This window comes from Leucopleurus acutus (assembly GCF_964270905.1).
Source record: "Leucopleurus acutus genome assembly, chromosome: 10".
Classification (NCBI taxonomy): Eukaryota; Metazoa; Chordata; class Mammalia; order Artiodactyla; family Delphinidae; genus Leucopleurus; species Leucopleurus acutus.
In genome coordinates this window covers 100,859,904-100,876,074 of record NC_139153.1, presented here as the reverse complement: position 1 = coordinate 100,876,074, position 16,171 = coordinate 100,859,904, and the positions used below count along the sequence as shown (strand labels likewise).

General features: G+C 51.1%; 1 protein-coding gene across 1 annotated transcript in view; it reads left to right on the top strand.

Moving 5' to 3' along the window:
* LY86 (lymphocyte antigen 86) overlaps positions 1-15,841 on the top strand; it is a gene marked incomplete at its 5' end in the record, with an annotated part of 50,013 nt that extends 34,172 nt beyond the window's left edge. The window contains 2 exons of the mRNA XM_082848365.1: positions 12,092-12,144; positions 15,720-15,841. Of these exons, the coding sequence (XP_082704491.1) occupies positions 12,092-12,144; positions 15,720-15,803 (137 nt within the window). The 3' untranslated portion in view covers positions 15,804-15,841. The remainder of the gene's footprint in view (positions 1-12,091; positions 12,145-15,719) is intronic.
* Between the last annotated feature and the right edge of the window lie 330 nt (positions 15,842-16,171).

Genomic DNA, 16,171 nt, shown 5'->3' with positions numbered 1-16,171 from the left:
ATGAATGGCAGCGACGTGCTGCAGCTGATGCAGGATTTCTCAAGCAAGGGCTCTGAGCCCCTGAAGTCGTCATTCTCAGAGTGGAAGCCTGCATTTGAACAAGGCCTGGAGAGGCAGCAGAGCCTTGGAGGCTTAGAAGTTTAGGACCTTCTTCCTCAGAGGTAGCAGGAGCCTGACTTTGGTCCAAGCTGTGTATTCTCTGGTGGCTGACGAAGCAGAGCCTACGCAGCCCCCTTTCGCCTGAGGAGAGAGTCCTGTCTGCATTTCTCATGGAATTGGAAATTTGAAGCACCAGCAGTTTAGCCTTCAGCCTTTCTTCTCTTCATGTTTTATTCTTTGTCTGCATACTTCAGGTAGCTGTGGATTTCCTGCTTGTGATAACCAGGCAGCAGCTGCTGCTGCACGTTCATGGAGAATCAGCAAAAACGGTGGTTTATTATTGCATTGGCAGAAAATGCCCACCCTTGAACTGCCCAAAACAAAACAAACAATAGAAACAATGGTCACCCTAGAGAGGGTGCCCGCAATGACCAAGCAAAAAAAAAAATGACTTTTTTTACTGAGAGCAGAAAGAAAGAAAGAAAGAACGAAAAGGAAAGAAGGAAGGGAGAGAGAGAGAGAGAGAGAGAGAGAGAGAGAGAGAGAGAGAGAGAGAGAGAGAGAAAGAGAAAGAGAGAAAGAGAAAGAGAGAAAGAGAGAAAGAGAGAAAGAAAGAAAGAAAGAAAGAAAGAAAGAAAAAGAAAGAAAGTGAGAAAAAAGAAAGAAAACATATTGCCTGTTAAGCATATGGCCTGTTAAGGAATCTGTAGCCCTGGGAGCTTTCCCTCCATCTTCCAGTTCATGCCTTTTTGTAAATAAGCCAAGAACGTGTCGAACTTGTCCTTTGAAATCCATCAATTCTTTATTTTTGTCGAGCCCAGAATATTGAGGCTAATGATGACCTAGGACCAAAGAAGTTTTAATTCTCCAAGACAACATGGGATCCTTTACAAATTCTCGGCCTGCTGTGGAATTTCATAAATCTGATTCAGTGACTTACACTTCCGTGTAATGATCATTTAAGAAGCTAGTTGAGAAGGCCAACTCCCAGCTCCCCTGTATCACTCCAAAACTCGGACCCCATGGGTTGCTGGTAACAAAGAGCCTGGGAGCTCTGAGACCCCCAGTCTGAGGAAGGCCACACTCCGTGATGCCTATTTCATCATTTCCAGTCACGCTGCCGTTTCCTGTGGCTGCCACAGGTGCCTGAAGATCAGCTCAACTTCTTCTCTTCTCTTTCCTCCCACCACCGTCTTCTTCATTTCCATTTCTGGGAATCTAATCAGCCCACCGATGCACAATTTGTACTTTGAGAGTCACAGTAAATGCTTATCCACAGAGATCCAAAACTAGCTTGGTAGGGAAAAAAGTTTAAATCCTCCTTCCCTTCTTACTGCCAGAAGTTACAGGTCTCACAGAGGGAACCTGGGCAGCAAAGACAAAAAATCCTTGTAGGGGAAATGAAGTTGGGGAAAATCATTTCACCCCCTGGACCACCGTGACGCAATCATTAGCCCCGTCCAGTACAGCAGCCACTAGTCTCATGTGGCTTCTTTTGTTTTGTTTTTGCGGTACGCGGGCCTCTCCCTGTTGCGGCCTCTCCCGCTGCGGAGCACAGGCTCCGGACGCGCAGGCTCAGCGGCCACGGCTCACGGGCCCAGCCGCTCCGCGGCACGTGGGATCTTCCCGGACCGGGGCACGAACCCGCGTCCCCTGCATCGGCAGGCGGACCCCCAACCACTGCGCCACCAGGGAAGCCCTGAGTGGCTACTGAGCATCAGAAATGTGGCCCGTCCAAAGTGAGATGTGCTCTAAGTGTAGAGTATACACCACATTTTGAAGACTTTGTACAAAAAAAGTAGTATGAAAAAAGGATTTAAAATATCTCATCAATACTTTTATATTGGTTGTATATTGAATTATAATATTTTTAATATTCAGGTCAATATACATGCATTATTAAATTAATTTCACTTGTTTCTGTTTCCTTTGTTCAAATACGAATTACAAATGTGGCTCACATTATATTTCTATTAGACAGTGCTGACCTAAAACTGCACTGTCCAATATGGTAGCCACTAGTCACAGATGGCTATTTAAATCACTTACATTTAAATGAAGTTAAAAATTTAGCCATGCTAGCCACATTTCAAGCTCTTAGTGGCCATATGTGGAGAGCGGCTGCCACATTTAATGCTGCAGATATAGAACAGTCGCATCTTTGCAGAATGCTATATTGAACATCACTGACCTGGTAGTTTCTATATGGCTCTAAATTTTTTTAACCATCTGTCCTGAGTTCAGCTGTATGAATTTATGCTAGAAATTTCACTCTCTAGTCCAGCCATAGGCCCGGGTACCTTCTCTTTTGCTGAAATCCTAGATTATGCTGGTGTCCTGGTTCCAAAGGGCCCTTTGCTGGGACCCCCAAATCCAAACAAGTCACCACTCTTGGCCCCTCTCTGAGTCCAAGATCAGTGTGTTAGTTTCCTACTGCTGCTGTGACAAATTACCGTGACCTCAGTAACTTGCAACACAAACGTATTCTTTTACAGTTCTGGACATCAGAAGTCTGAAATCAGGGTCAGCAGAACTGTGTTCCTTCTGACGGCTTCGGGGGCAAATCCATTTGCTCGACGTTTTTAGTTTCTAGTGGCAGCTGGCATTCCTTGGCTTGTAGCCTCATCACTCCTCTCTCCTTCATCCTCACATCACCTTCTCCCTCTGAGCTCCTCCCTCTTATGAGGACCCTTATGGTTGCACTGGACTCACTCAGATCATCCAGGATAATCTCCTAACTCAAAATCCTTGACATGATTGCATCTGCAAAGTCCCTTTTGCCTCGTAAGGTAGTATTTACAGGTGCTGGGAATTAGCACGTGGACATCTTTGGTGGGGCGGGGGGAGGGCATCAGTAGCCTGTACAATCTCCAAATGGAAAACCAGTACAGCTTGTCTGACCTCTGCATACCGTGACCATGTGAAGAGGCCAAATAATTGTCCATAATCCAAGGAAAACTCATACTCTGTATGTTTTCAATGAAAAATGCTCTCCTAGAAGTCACAGTTCTGAGAACTTCACAGATCATACAGCTGCTCGTGTAGCTGGGGCAAGATACGGGTTTCTTGGTTAGGGGATCCTATCACTGCTCAGAAAAGGTTTGCCTTATTGGGCTGTTCTTGTCGCCCTTTCCCAGACCCCATAAAGCTCCCACCTGCCACATCACCTGCCCAGAGAAAAAACTATTTGGCTAGAAGTCAGTGACAAGACCCATGTGTGAAAACATTTCTCTAAAGGGAGTAAGATGGACAACAAGCCCTGATAGGAGTTTGTCATTGAGAAGAGGTAGCGTGATATTAGGGTAAAAAGGGCGGGGTGACAAGCTGCAGAGGTGGAATGGCAGGACCATGAATGAGTAAGCCCTGGAAGGATGCTCATTTTATAGTTTTATACATGATCCATTGCAAGTACACAGTGAATGTCTCCAAGTATAAATAACAGTAGGTTTCTCTAGTAGTAAAAGGTCATACAGGGCTTCCCTGGTGGCGCAGTGGTTGAGAGTCCGCCTGCCGATGCAGGGGACATGGGTTCGTGCCCTGGGCCGGGAGGATCCCACATGCCGCGGAGCGGCTGGGCCCGTGAGCCATGGCCGCTGAGCCTGCGTGTCCGGAGCCTGTGCTCCGCAATGGGAGAGGCCACAGCAGTGAGAGGCCTGCGTACCGCAAAAAAAAAAAAACAAAAAAAAAAACGTCATACAGAAGATCTCACAAGCCTGTTTGAATGGACAGGGAAAGAAATCAAAGTAGTCAGCATGGGCAAAACTAAGGTAACTTGTGTAGGAGCCCAAACTCTGATTAGATAGTCACGAGCTCCAAAGTACCACTGTGATTCTGACAAGGACAAGCTACGATTCCTGGAACAGGCTGACCCTCCATGCAGCCAAAGGGCCAACAACTGGCTGGACATCTCGTGATACGCTGGGGATGAAACTCATCATGTTCTAACCGCTGAGCCCTCAGTAGCAGCGGAAATGATCCTCCCAACGAAAGGGTCATCTGACATGCCAAGGAATCCCAAAGCTCTCAACTCCAGGTTTTTCAAGTTTACTTTATATATTACAGGCTACACCACTGGGCGGACTACTCAGTGACAGTACAACTCCATCCAGCTGAATGAAGGGGAAAAAGCCCGCGAGGCTGGCCACGCGCCTCTCCCCTCCTTTCTCTGCTCCCTCTTCCCTCAGACTTGCCGGCGCCCTCCCAGCCGCACGCACATCCAGCTCACCCTCTTCCAGGCACAGCTGCGGTCGTCACCTCTCTCTTCGCCGTATCCTCTCTGGAAGGGTGGATGCTGGAGCCGTCACGGGGAGGACCCAGGGCATCCACCCTCCTTCCTGTTCTTTGGGGCTAAAGTCAGAGAACAGGTTCCAGGGGCTTCCGATTTACATTCTAGGCTGCGTGGCTCCATCACCAGAAACAGGTCCAAATATACTGGCAGCCAGCTTTCCAGGACCACCTCTAGCTCCTACATGGCCTTCATACAAACTGGGAAAAGTGTACCTTCTGCCAGGAAGCGTCTCAGTTTGGGGTCCCTCCCCGCCCACAGCAAAGCCAGAGACAAGGACTCGGGGGGTAGTTTATTGGATAGTGATGTCAGGAAGCAGGGTGAGAGAGGAGTGAGACGGACTCGGGGCAGGAGGAAAAGCCAGGGAGCGATGTGTCAGGGACCTGATTACCAGCGTGGAGCAGGGTCGGCCCACTGGACCCTTGGGGAACCGAGATGTGTGTCTCAGAATCATCCCTCTGAAGGTCAGAAGGCTGCGGGCATTTATCCCCGGATTCCAATCCTCCCTGGTTGAGGGCGTCCTCCGGGGGACACGGTCCTGCACCGCCCGGTCGCCCTCCACGGGCTGCTGAGCAGCAGGAAAGTGGGAAGCCCTTGACCTGGGAGGATGTCGGAGAGCGTGGTGGCTGCCACCTGGGCTGCCGTGATTCCACGGCGGGCTAAGGGACGTGGCCCGGGACACTGGGAGTCTCCGCTCCCACTCACATCCCCTGTGGCCCCGTCTGCCCTACTGCACCGGTGTAGCTGCAGGATCGCTCTCGAGATGGTGCAGGCATGCTCACAGCACGGAAGTCCTCCTCTGACCTCCCCTCGGGGGGACCTGCCGAGGCTCTAGAGGGTAACAGGCTGCATGGCCCAGGGGACAGAGAAGCTGACCAATCAGGACACACCAAAAATATATAATAAAAAAATCAGATCTGGGCCTGGACTTAGCCTGGGGCTACCTGCCCACCCCTGCCGGGAATCCACTGAAACCTTGATAGAACCTCAAGGCTTTGGGGCCGCACAGGGGTTCAATCTACAGCCACATCCACCCCAGAGGCAGTGAACACTCCTCTGTGTCCCCACCCCAGGCAGGTTCTTTATTAATTTAAATGAGGGCCCTACCCAGCAACTAGCTCAGCACTGCCCGGTGGGACCAGAGATGCTGACACACCCTCTGGGGTCGGAGACTGAAGGAAGCAGGGCCGGTCAGAGCTCGGGAGCTGAGGTTGTGGTTCACAAGTGGCTGCATCTGGTGCCTTTAAGGAAATGCCCGAAGGCAGAGAGGAACGACAAGTGTAGAGTTTACTCAGAGTAAAGCGCTCACTCCCTCTCACCCCAGAGACGAGGCTCTTGGTCTGCCTGGAACTTCCCTCTTCACCCTGGGACCACTGCCCACAGCAGCCCTTGTTCACGCTTCCTGGACCCCATGATGCCGCCCACTCACTGGACGGCAGGACGTGGGCTGTGTCCTCCTAGTTCAACGCTGCCCCCCAGTCCCTGGGGGTCAAACGGGAGTAAATGAATAAAGGATCCACGTAAAAAAGTCTTTGCTCTGAATATACAATTGGCCTATTTTTGATAAATTGTAACTCGAAGTATTTTTACACCGTCAAGAACCTTAATGATGCTTAAATATTGATGACATTTTGTAATAAGTTTGAAAGACCGCAGGGAATTCCCGTAAGATACTAGCAAGGGCCGGGAAATGGTGAGACTCCATCTAACGAAATCCACACAATCAACAGGCACTTCCTTCCGGGCCAGGATCCGCCCCGGTTGCTGAGCAGCTCCCGGCCTCGTATCAGTCTGATCCACACTCTTTGGGACCTTTAATTTCCACATTTTAAAACCCATTTCCTCTCTAAAAAGACACTGTGTGCCAATCACACAAAGACCTGGGTCCCCGGAAAAGCTGACCGGCAGAAATGACTTCAAGTATTCAGAGGCAGAAGGGTGAAGTTCTTTAACTCACTGCAATTAAAAACTGATCAAGGGCTTCCCTGGTGGCGCAGTGGTTGAGAGTCCGCCTGCCGATGCAGGGGACACGGGTTCGTGCCCCGGTCCGGGAAGATCCCACGTGCCGCGGAGCGGCTGGGCCCGTGAGCCATGGCCGCTGGGCCTGCGCGTCCGGAGCCTGTGCTCCGCAACGGGAGAGGCCACAACAGTGAGAGGCCCGCGTAACGCAAAAAAAAAGAAAAAAAAAAAAACTGATCAAGATTCCTAAAGAAGGAAAGGAAGAAGTGGGTACAGACATACTGGGGCTCTTTTTATCGTATTGGAGTGTGAGGATGTTAATTAAAGGAATCTCCGAATCAGAGATGATCTGAAAAAGGAAGGTGTTGTTTCATCCGGTTAAAAAAAAAAGATAGTTTCATGAGTTACTTGCAGCAACTCTCAGGAACTTCGTGGGTCCCCAGAAAAGCTCCAGTTGAAACTGTAAAGTGAAGAGGATCTAGTTCATGACACTCTTCATCCCAGTAAAGGACCTTAATAGTGAAGCACAAATGAGCAAATCTTAGAGCATTAAATGAGCAAAACAAAATGCTAGATATCACTCGCCTGGTGTTCTGCCAAGAACAGCACTCATACATTTTTTAAAACAGAAGTTAAAAGAAAAACAAAAAAGATACCAGCAGAACTTAGCAGTTCTGCACATGGGCTCAGGAAGAAGGTTCCCAAACCCAGCCTTGGTGCGCTTCTCAGCATCCCCTACGCAAGCCGTCACACCTCACTCTCCTGCACATCCAGTGAATAACTGTACAACGAACAACTGCTGTCTCTACCCTTCCTGGGGCCCCCAATCTTCTCCGTGAGCTGACACACAAGTTCCGAGTCCTCTCAATGCCTTGCAGGTGAGGTGTTCCTATTTCTATTTTGCAAGCGCAGAAGCTGAGTCGCAGGATAGTTAAAAGCAAATCACCCATCGACACTTAGTGAGTAGGAAAGCTGGGCCCTGAGCCCGTCTATCAGCCTCCAGGGTCAAGCAGTTTGCACTGTGTCACCTCAGAACACTAGATAGAAGTAGGAAGTGGGTACGAGACGTGTCCGAGGGAATCCAACCAGACCTGACATGGATGGACACACTCACTCCCGTCCTCACACCCTGCTCCGGAGTCGGCTGTGTCCCATTCTCCAAGGGCCGGCATGAGGGATTTTAACTGGTTCCTGCCCCTAGCAACCATGGTCCCTGAGCTGCAGGCAGCAAAAACCTAGTCCAGCCAACAAAAGCAAAGGGATTTTCTTGGAAGGCTACCTCGGAGTCCCAGAATCAGCGACAAGGCTGCAAGTGGACAGCTCTAGGCTGAAATGAAGCAAAGCATCTCTTGCCAGAGTAGATGGGTCCCCAGTCTCTTCGAACCTCTGCTCAGATCGTCCTGACTCGGGTCAGAGTGTACACCAGGGAAGAGATAATAGATCACGTCCTGAAAAGAAACCACGTACTGGCAGCTGGGCCCCTGTGCCGCACAACCCCAGGGGCAGCATGGATCCTAACAGGAACGGTATGCCCTGGGGCCGTAGACCCTCCAGCCCTACGGATGAAACCCGGCAGCCCCGCTGAGCTCTCTGCTCTCTTAGGTTCACCGCCCACACCCTCTGCTCACCCCTCACACAGTTAACTCTATAGCTAGTCATTGTCTCTTCCCCAGTCGCACTGGAAGATTCCTGAGGATATGATTCAGGACCTCAACATTTCTATTTCTAATACCACATCGTACAGAGCAGTAGTTTCCAATAAGCCTCTTGCTTATATCCGCAAACAAATATGTTTCCTTTTAACAACGAATGGAGCAGTACATTTCGAGCAATGAAATAGGGATGTCTTCCCCCCCACCAGGTTTGCGTGTCATCCCTGCAAGGTACCAGGAAGTGACCGTGGGAAGGAAGGGTAGGACATGGGCATTGAACAGAAGCCAAAGGCTATGCTAAGCACAGGTCTTGTGGTAGAAGTTCAGGTCTCGGGTTGCCCTCATGCCCCTGACATGGTTCCATGTGGGCAGCTGCTCTGGCACCAGCCACGCCGCCCCTGCCCCTGCCCCTTAACTGGGGAGAGCTTGGTCTGTCTCCAAATACTAACTGAGCAGCTGTTAGGCACCAGGTGCTGGGCGAGGTAGGAAATCACCGTGCCATTAAGGAGCCCGGCACCCAACGCCATCAATAAACCGAGAAGCGTTTGTTCTCCTGCCTCCTCCCCCACCATCCCTCCACCCTCATCACCGCATTGGCTGCTCTGAGTGGCTCCTTCCCTAATCCTGTCTTCTCTGTCAGCACGTGCCAGGCCTGGACCCTTCCAGCAGAAGGAGGATGACAATAGCGTGAGCAAGAATGAAGTTGGTTGGCAAACCGCACCCTGGCTCTGGGTCTGCTCGTTTGATGGCCTCATTCATTAACCGTATATTGCACCCCAGCCGTGTGCTGGGCTCTGCGCAGTGTACAGGGAGCTGTGTAAACCAGGAGACACAGAGGTCCTGACCGGAGAAGGAGACAGCCCTGTAAACAATTGAGTAGAGTTCTGGGTGCTCAGCGATTCAGGTGGTTCACATAACATTCTTGTCTACTGTGGCATCAGCACCTAGCATAGCGCCTGGCCTCTTTTAAATGGACGCCAGTAGTGTGGGTTGGCGGATAAACTAGGCAAGTCCTAGTTGAGTGTTTACCATGCGCCCGTCCCTCTTCGAACTGTTACGAGAGTCTTACGTGTGCTAAACGTGCACAACACATGGGGTGGATATTATTATCACCCCATTTCCTGATAAGGAAACTGAGGCACAGAGATGTTACATAATCCGTTTACTTGGCAAGAAAAAGAGTCAAGATTCAAGCCCAGCCCGGATAGTCTGGCCCCAGAGTCTGTGCCACTCTGCTCGTCGTATGCTAAGTGCACGGTGCTGGGGGATCACAGAGGAGACGGCCACCGTCTGAGGTTTCAGTATTCAACACTGACACGAACCCACCCAGCACCACGATGTCTCAGCCCCTGGACCCCCTCACCTCCAACACCCAAGCCCCCCTTTCCGCCTCACACTCTCTCCCACGTGAGCCCTGCACGTGGTCACTGCAGCAAGGGCGCCATTTCTGAAATCTCGCCGTCAAGCCGTCCTCCCTGTGGCTTCACCACATCCTTCAGCTCAGGTACTCTAGGTCGTGGATCGCAGTGACGGAAACTCCATTCAGCCGACTCCACCGCAGATTTTACTATCGATCAACCCCTCCCGCCTTCATCGTCTCCCGTACCCTCCTCAGATTCCGTGGTCTGTTATCATCAACTTCCCTGCATCTCTTCCCATCATCATCTCCCGTACCCTCCTCAGATTCCGTGGTCTGTTATCATCAACTTCCCTGCATCTCTTCCCAACAGCCTTGCCTTCCTCTCCTTACATTTGTCCAGCAGGACCCCAACTCAGCCATCTACTCCCTCTACCCTTGATCAGAGCTACTGAATGTTGCTGAGAAAATACGCATCTGGGCTGACTGCAGTCTCTTGAAATTTATGCCACAAATCTCAAAACAAAACCCCAAAAACAACAAACAAACAAACAAATGCAACACTGCCTAGCAATCCTGTCGTTTTTCAAGTAACCTTCTTCCACACCGTCCACATTCCTCCACCTCTTTGCCCATGACCTTCACTAAGAAACAGAAGTAATCAGACAGGAGCCTGCCATTGGTCCACTGGCCAATCTACAGATCTGCCTACGTCTGAACCTGTTCTGCTCTGTTTTCTCTCCTATAAACATGGGAACAACCCTTGTGCTCCTCTCAGGGGCAAATCCCTCCCCTCCCGCCTTCTGAAACACTCATCCTTTCCATTATTTCCTCTCTTCTGCGTCTTCAATCTCTCTCAAGATCATTAACTTCAAATGACAAATATGGTACAGTGTCTCCATCTTAGAGAAACAACCTTCTTAACCCACACCCTCCTCCAGTTTTCATTCATTTTTTCTGCTTCTCTCACCTCCGTATTGGTCTTCAACTCACCCCATTTGGGCGTTTGTTCTCACTTCTCCAGCGCTTCTGTCAAGGTCACCAAATGACCTCCATGTTGCCAAGTCCACCGCACATTTCTGTCCTTATCTTGCATAAACTCTCAGCTGCATTCAACATGGTCGACTGTCCCCTCCTTTTTGAAAACCATCCACCTCCTGGCTTCTCTGCCCCCTCCACTCCCTGGTTACCCTCCACTCCATGGCCATTCCTTCTTAGTCTCCTTGGCTGTCCTCCCCTCTTCTCCCTAACTCCTGAATGTTGGAGGGACCCAGGAGTGGTCCTGGCCCTTCCCCCTTCTCTGCCTGTTAAGTCTGTCTTCTTAGGGGAGGTCTCATCCTCATCCTGACTCCAGTAGGTCCTGGCTCTATCCCTGACCTCTTCCCCCATATTCCAAAGTCATGTGACCAACTGCTTTCAAGGACCCTTAATAACCACCTCCCAGAAATAGGGCTCTTTAGTTAACACACACACACACACACACACACACACACACTCCTCCTTCTCAAGCCTCCCCCATCTCAGCGAATGGTACCCCACCTACCCAGATGCTCAGTCCCAAACCCTCCCGATACCATCCTGATTCCATTAGTTTTTCTCCATCTCCCCCCTACCACCATGCTTCACCAACCCATCGCTCTCCTCGGCCCCTAAACAGCCTCCACTCTAGGCCTCTCCACACAGCGGAACGATCTCTTCAAAGCATAGATTAGGTATCTTCACTTGACTTTATGCCACCTGCCTCCTCACTGCGCCCTCAAGGTCCTGGAACATCTGCCTCCCCTCAGTCTTTCCAATCTCTTCCCAGCATGGACCCCTGCGTTCACTCTGCTTTGGTAACTCCGTCTGCCTTCCATCCTTCCACATTCTCAAATTCTTTTCCACATCAGGGCCTTTGTCCCTATTCCGCGGCACTGCGGTGCTCTTCATCCAGCTCTTTAAATAACTGCTGTATTTAAAACAGATAGCCACCAACAAGGAGCTACTGTACAGAACAGGGAACTCAGCTCAATATTCTGTAATAACCTAAACGGGAAAAGAATCTGAAAAAGAAGAGACACGTGTATACGTGTAACTGAATCCCTTTGCTGTACACCTAAAGCTAACACACAACGTTGTTACTCAACTGTACTCCAATATCAAATAAAAGTTTTCAATAATAATAATTGCCTCACTCTCCTCCCTCAGGGAGATCGTATCATGCAACGTCGTCTCCTTAGCGATGCCTTCCCGGACCAGCCACCTTCTCAAAACATGGCATCTCCCAGTTTGTAACTTTAGTAAATATTTATTGAGGGCTTTCCAGACATTGTTATCAGGGCTTTATGTTGATTAACTCTCCGCATTCCTCTCAGCTCTGTTATTGTCATTATTATACCCATCTTAAAAACGAGGAAACTGAGCCCAAAGAGATCAGAACTGTCTAAGGTCAATCAGTTGTCAGAAGTTGTCTTAGGATGTAACCTTGAGCATCCCAGGGCCAGCCTGGCCTCCTAACCGTCCCTCCATCTGCCTCCGTCCCATGACCTGCGTGTCTCCGCGCTTTTTACAGTCTGGATGCTATCTCATTTAGGGATTTACGTACCGTCAGTCTCCTCATTAGCATATAAACAACGTTTGCACAGAGACATTTGTCTTCATCAGTGGATCCCCAGAGCACAGCAATCACAGATAGTAGAGCAAATCGTTCTTGTTTTCAATGATTGAATGACCTTATGTGTGTTTTGTCTGTTTCTCCAGAGCAGATCTCTTATGCCGGCCCTGTCTACAATCCTGGATTTGAAATTCCTGAGGTAAGGTTTTGGTTTTCTGTTTTGTTTTGTTCCTTCATGACTGTATCTAGCAGTTTCTTCAAGAAGGAGACGCACAGGAGGTGGAGGAGCGAATTAAACTAAAAACGTAAAGCTTTTGTTGGCCCGTCACGAAGAAAGCCCTTTCTCAGCGAAGCGGCTACCTCGTCGTGAGCACTTACTAATGCTTGACGCACAGGTTTTGGCATTTTGGTATTTAACACTTTTGTCCTGTGGGGCAGCCCCTGTGTAGACAGCTCCCGTGGGGAGGGATCCTGGGGCCCTGTCCTGCAGGTTGGCCTTGTCTGGGGAGTCTCCACACTGCTAGAGCTGTTGAGGCAAGGGCAGCAGCCACAGACGGGCTGTTCGTTCAGAGAAAGTAAGAAACACACAGCCCGGAAAGCGTAAAGCTCCCCAGTTACTGTTCTCGCACAGGATTCACGAGCTACCACCCAGCAAATAAAATGACCACGTCCTGCACATTCACTGCTGAGGTTCACAGCTACGAGTAGATTTTTCCTCTAATTCCTTTTCATTCAATATACTCCAGCAGCTCTGACATAGCGATCCATTCGCCACACACTACTCCTGAGAGCATCCTTCAGAAATACATCAAAAGAGTCACAAAAATGTAACCCTTTTCATTTTCTGGTCTTCAACTTCATCCTTTGCATCTTCCGAAACCTGATACGACTCTAGAAAAGAATCTCCTTCTCCATAAAGAATCTCTTGAACTCGCTTCATTTCCCTGTGTGTCTCCTTTCTGTCCCAGCCTCTGGGTTCCTCAGTCTCAAGCCATCAAGTCCCCAGGCTATGCTGGGCTTTCACTAGTACTCCTCTGGCAGTTGGGAAGTGTGCGGCCCTCCAGAGTCTTCTCCTCAGGCCTTTCAGCATAATATGAGAGTTGCGCAAACTCTCTTCCCGTCTAGGATGTGAGACAATTCCTCTCACGTAGTTTTTTGCCTTAAATCTTTGCCTTAAATCTTTGCCATTTGAATTCTTTTTCTTCCTCCATTTTCCTTTGGACCCTCCCCACACCTCCACTGGAGATTGACTTAAAATTTGCAAACAATTAACTTTAGTCTTGCATTGTTAACTTTTAAAAAAAAACAGTTATTCTTAGCAATTGCTATGAAATAGAGGCGAGAGAACTTAAAGTCACAGGATCACTTTGAAAGAAAAGGTAGCAGAGATGTAAAAAGCTTCATTGCAACCACCTGGGATGCGTGAGTGAGCGCATTACCTGCGTCCCTCAACAACAGACGGTACTCCTCGGGGGCATTGCCCGACGTGAGACTGAGACAAGGCCAGGTCACCTGGCCCCTGGCCTCCTTGTTCAAGCATCTACAGATGCCCTCTGCCCAGCCCTCCTACCTCTTCCCCTTCTGGGGCCTGGGCCTGGGGAGCAGAAACCCGGCCAGCCCTGACCCCGCCCCAGCCAGGCCTGACAGGGGACAGAAGCAGAGTGGACACATGTGATCTGTCACGTATGCAGCAGAGGCAGCTGGAGGCCTTAATCCCCAACTTGAGCTCCCACGCTGGCCCAAGACCAGCCCGGCGCCCCTGGCTGACAGCCAGCCTGCAAGGCTCAGAGACTTTGCTTCCTAATATGGGACAGAAATGGTGTGAAGACGTTTGGTTTTAAAAGACCTGCCCCAGATCCCGCCTCTTCCCGCCAAATCCCCCAGAGATGGGCTTTGTGCTAATTCTACTCCCGCTTGGCCGAAAAATTTTCCACTCAGCAGTCAGTCTTCAGCGTCTTGGTGTTATTTTCTTTTTAACACAACCAGCCCCTCGGCCCCGACTGAAGCGCTGCCTGCAGCGGGCATCTGGCTGCCGCTTTCTGACTTACAATTTAGAGGCCCTTTGGGCTTCCAACTTGGGTGCCAACTGGCAGGTACGGCCTGGACTGTGTAAGTGCAAAGGGTGCAACTACAGACTCCTACCTGACAAATCCAGCGCTCTTCAAACGGCAGAAAGACCCCTGCTCTCTGGGCATCATCCTTTCCTCCTGCCCACAGGTGGGCCCTGTTGCCTAAATACTCTCGCCCCTTAAAGCAGAGTATGTGTGTCTTGTCATTCGTAATCTGGAACGCCTTCATTCACATTCTACTTCTTTCACTAGGCTTGGAAAGCGATGGGGGAAATTCAGTTGGTTTTCAATAACTTTGTGTGGTGTGTACTTAAGGGCACAGGGACAGTTAAAAGTAGCTGATGGTGATACAATGATGGCGATGATGAAACACCATCAGACGCAAACGTGAGCTGGTCTCTACTCAGAACTAATTCTCTAGCTTTTACACTCTGATGTAAACTCCTAACACTGCTTCTGAAATCACAGCTGCTGATATCTGAGCAGACTCAGGGAGCCCAGACCGTCAGAGAATCTTCAAGGTGACACCCTCGGCAGCCCTCACGCCCGAGACACCATCAGTGCTGGGGAACTCACTCACTCCTGGGCCTCTGCTAATTGCTAGAAAGCACCTCTCTCGTAGCCCGAGACCTTTCATGCAACATCTATCCAGTGGTCTGATCTGTTCCTTCCCTCCGGCTCATATAGATTAAATGTCTTCCCTTCCTCGGGTGACAGAGAGTCTGCAGGTTGGCTCTACCACGTGGCTTGCGGGGCCGGGTGGAGCTTCAACCACGAGCACGGCACACGTGGCTCGGGCCTGGGTTCCTTCTGCAGCTCCACACTGCCTGGCTGGCGTCCCCTGACCACAGAGGAGGTCCTCTGCGGTGCGCTGTCGCCAGAAAGGAACCCTAAAAGGCAGAAATACTTTCTCTAGCGGAGCGTTCGGGCTCCATGCCGCTGGATTTGCCCCCCAGCTGCCTCCCCCTTCTCAGGAAACAACACTTTATCCCTCCTGTTGCTCAGGCCAGAGTCCTCGGGGTCACCCCGACCCCTCTCTTTCCCACCCACGTGGGTTTCCTCAGCCAATCCTAGCGGCCCTTCTTTCCGAATCCCTCCAGAATCCCGCCCCTCTCCCCATCTCCACCACCTGCTCCAAACCTTCGCCACCTGCTACCCGGTCTTACTGCTTCCTATCCGCATCCCAGGCTTTTCTCCCCACGGCAGCCGGAGGGATCCCGCTGACAGGCACGTCGGGACAGGCCACGCCTCAGGTGGAAGCCATCGCCAGCCTCTTCCCCTCTCCTCCTGTGGGCCTCTCCCCCCGAGCCCATCGGGCCCTCACTTTCCGCAGCCGGCATGGCGTGCTTCCGTACCACCTTCAGGTCCTCACCCCAACGTCACGTCCTCGGGGGACCTGCCTCGACCACCACCCTCCCTAAAGCTGCAAACCGGCACACGCCAGCCCAGCACCCCCTGGTCAGCCCAGCACCCCCGTGGGAGCTCCGTCGGGAACACGAGACCCCTCCAGCTTAGCCATTCATCATGGCACCACCTGCCTCTCCCAGCCAGCCCGGGAGCCACAGCGGGTGGGGATGGTCTGTGCGGTTCGACTTTATCCCCGGTGCGCAGAGCAGAGGCTGCACGTAGCAGGGCTCCGCAACCGCTTGCTGAAGGTTGATGGCTCTGGGCTCACACGCCTCCTGCTTTCCCCGTATCCCTTCAGGGAGAGTACCAAGTTCTGCTGCAGCTGTACACCCAGGACCGCTCCACCGTGGCCTGCACCAACGCCACCATCCTTTGTTCCTGAGCGCGGCGAGCTGTCCCGCAGGGACCGCAGCTTCCCACACTCGCCCTGCCGTGAGGAAGGACCAGTGACAACAGAGCAAGCCTCTGGGGACGCGCAGGTGCTGGTTTCAGCCCCAGGACCACAGGTCCCCAGGCTCCGCGGATGTAAGGAGGCCCCCCGAAACATCTGCTTCTCAGGAGCTCCTGGGGGTCCTCCAGCAGTCTTGAGGGGCTGTCCCTCGTCCCTAAGTGCTCACCTGACATCACTTCCCTTTTTTCAGCTCCTGGGGGCTCTTCCTTTGTCGCCCAAAATAAAGAAACCGGCAGCACAATTGTGCCTCCTGGTCTGTTACAGAATCTTGGTACAATCCTGCAGCTCTAACAGAAGTT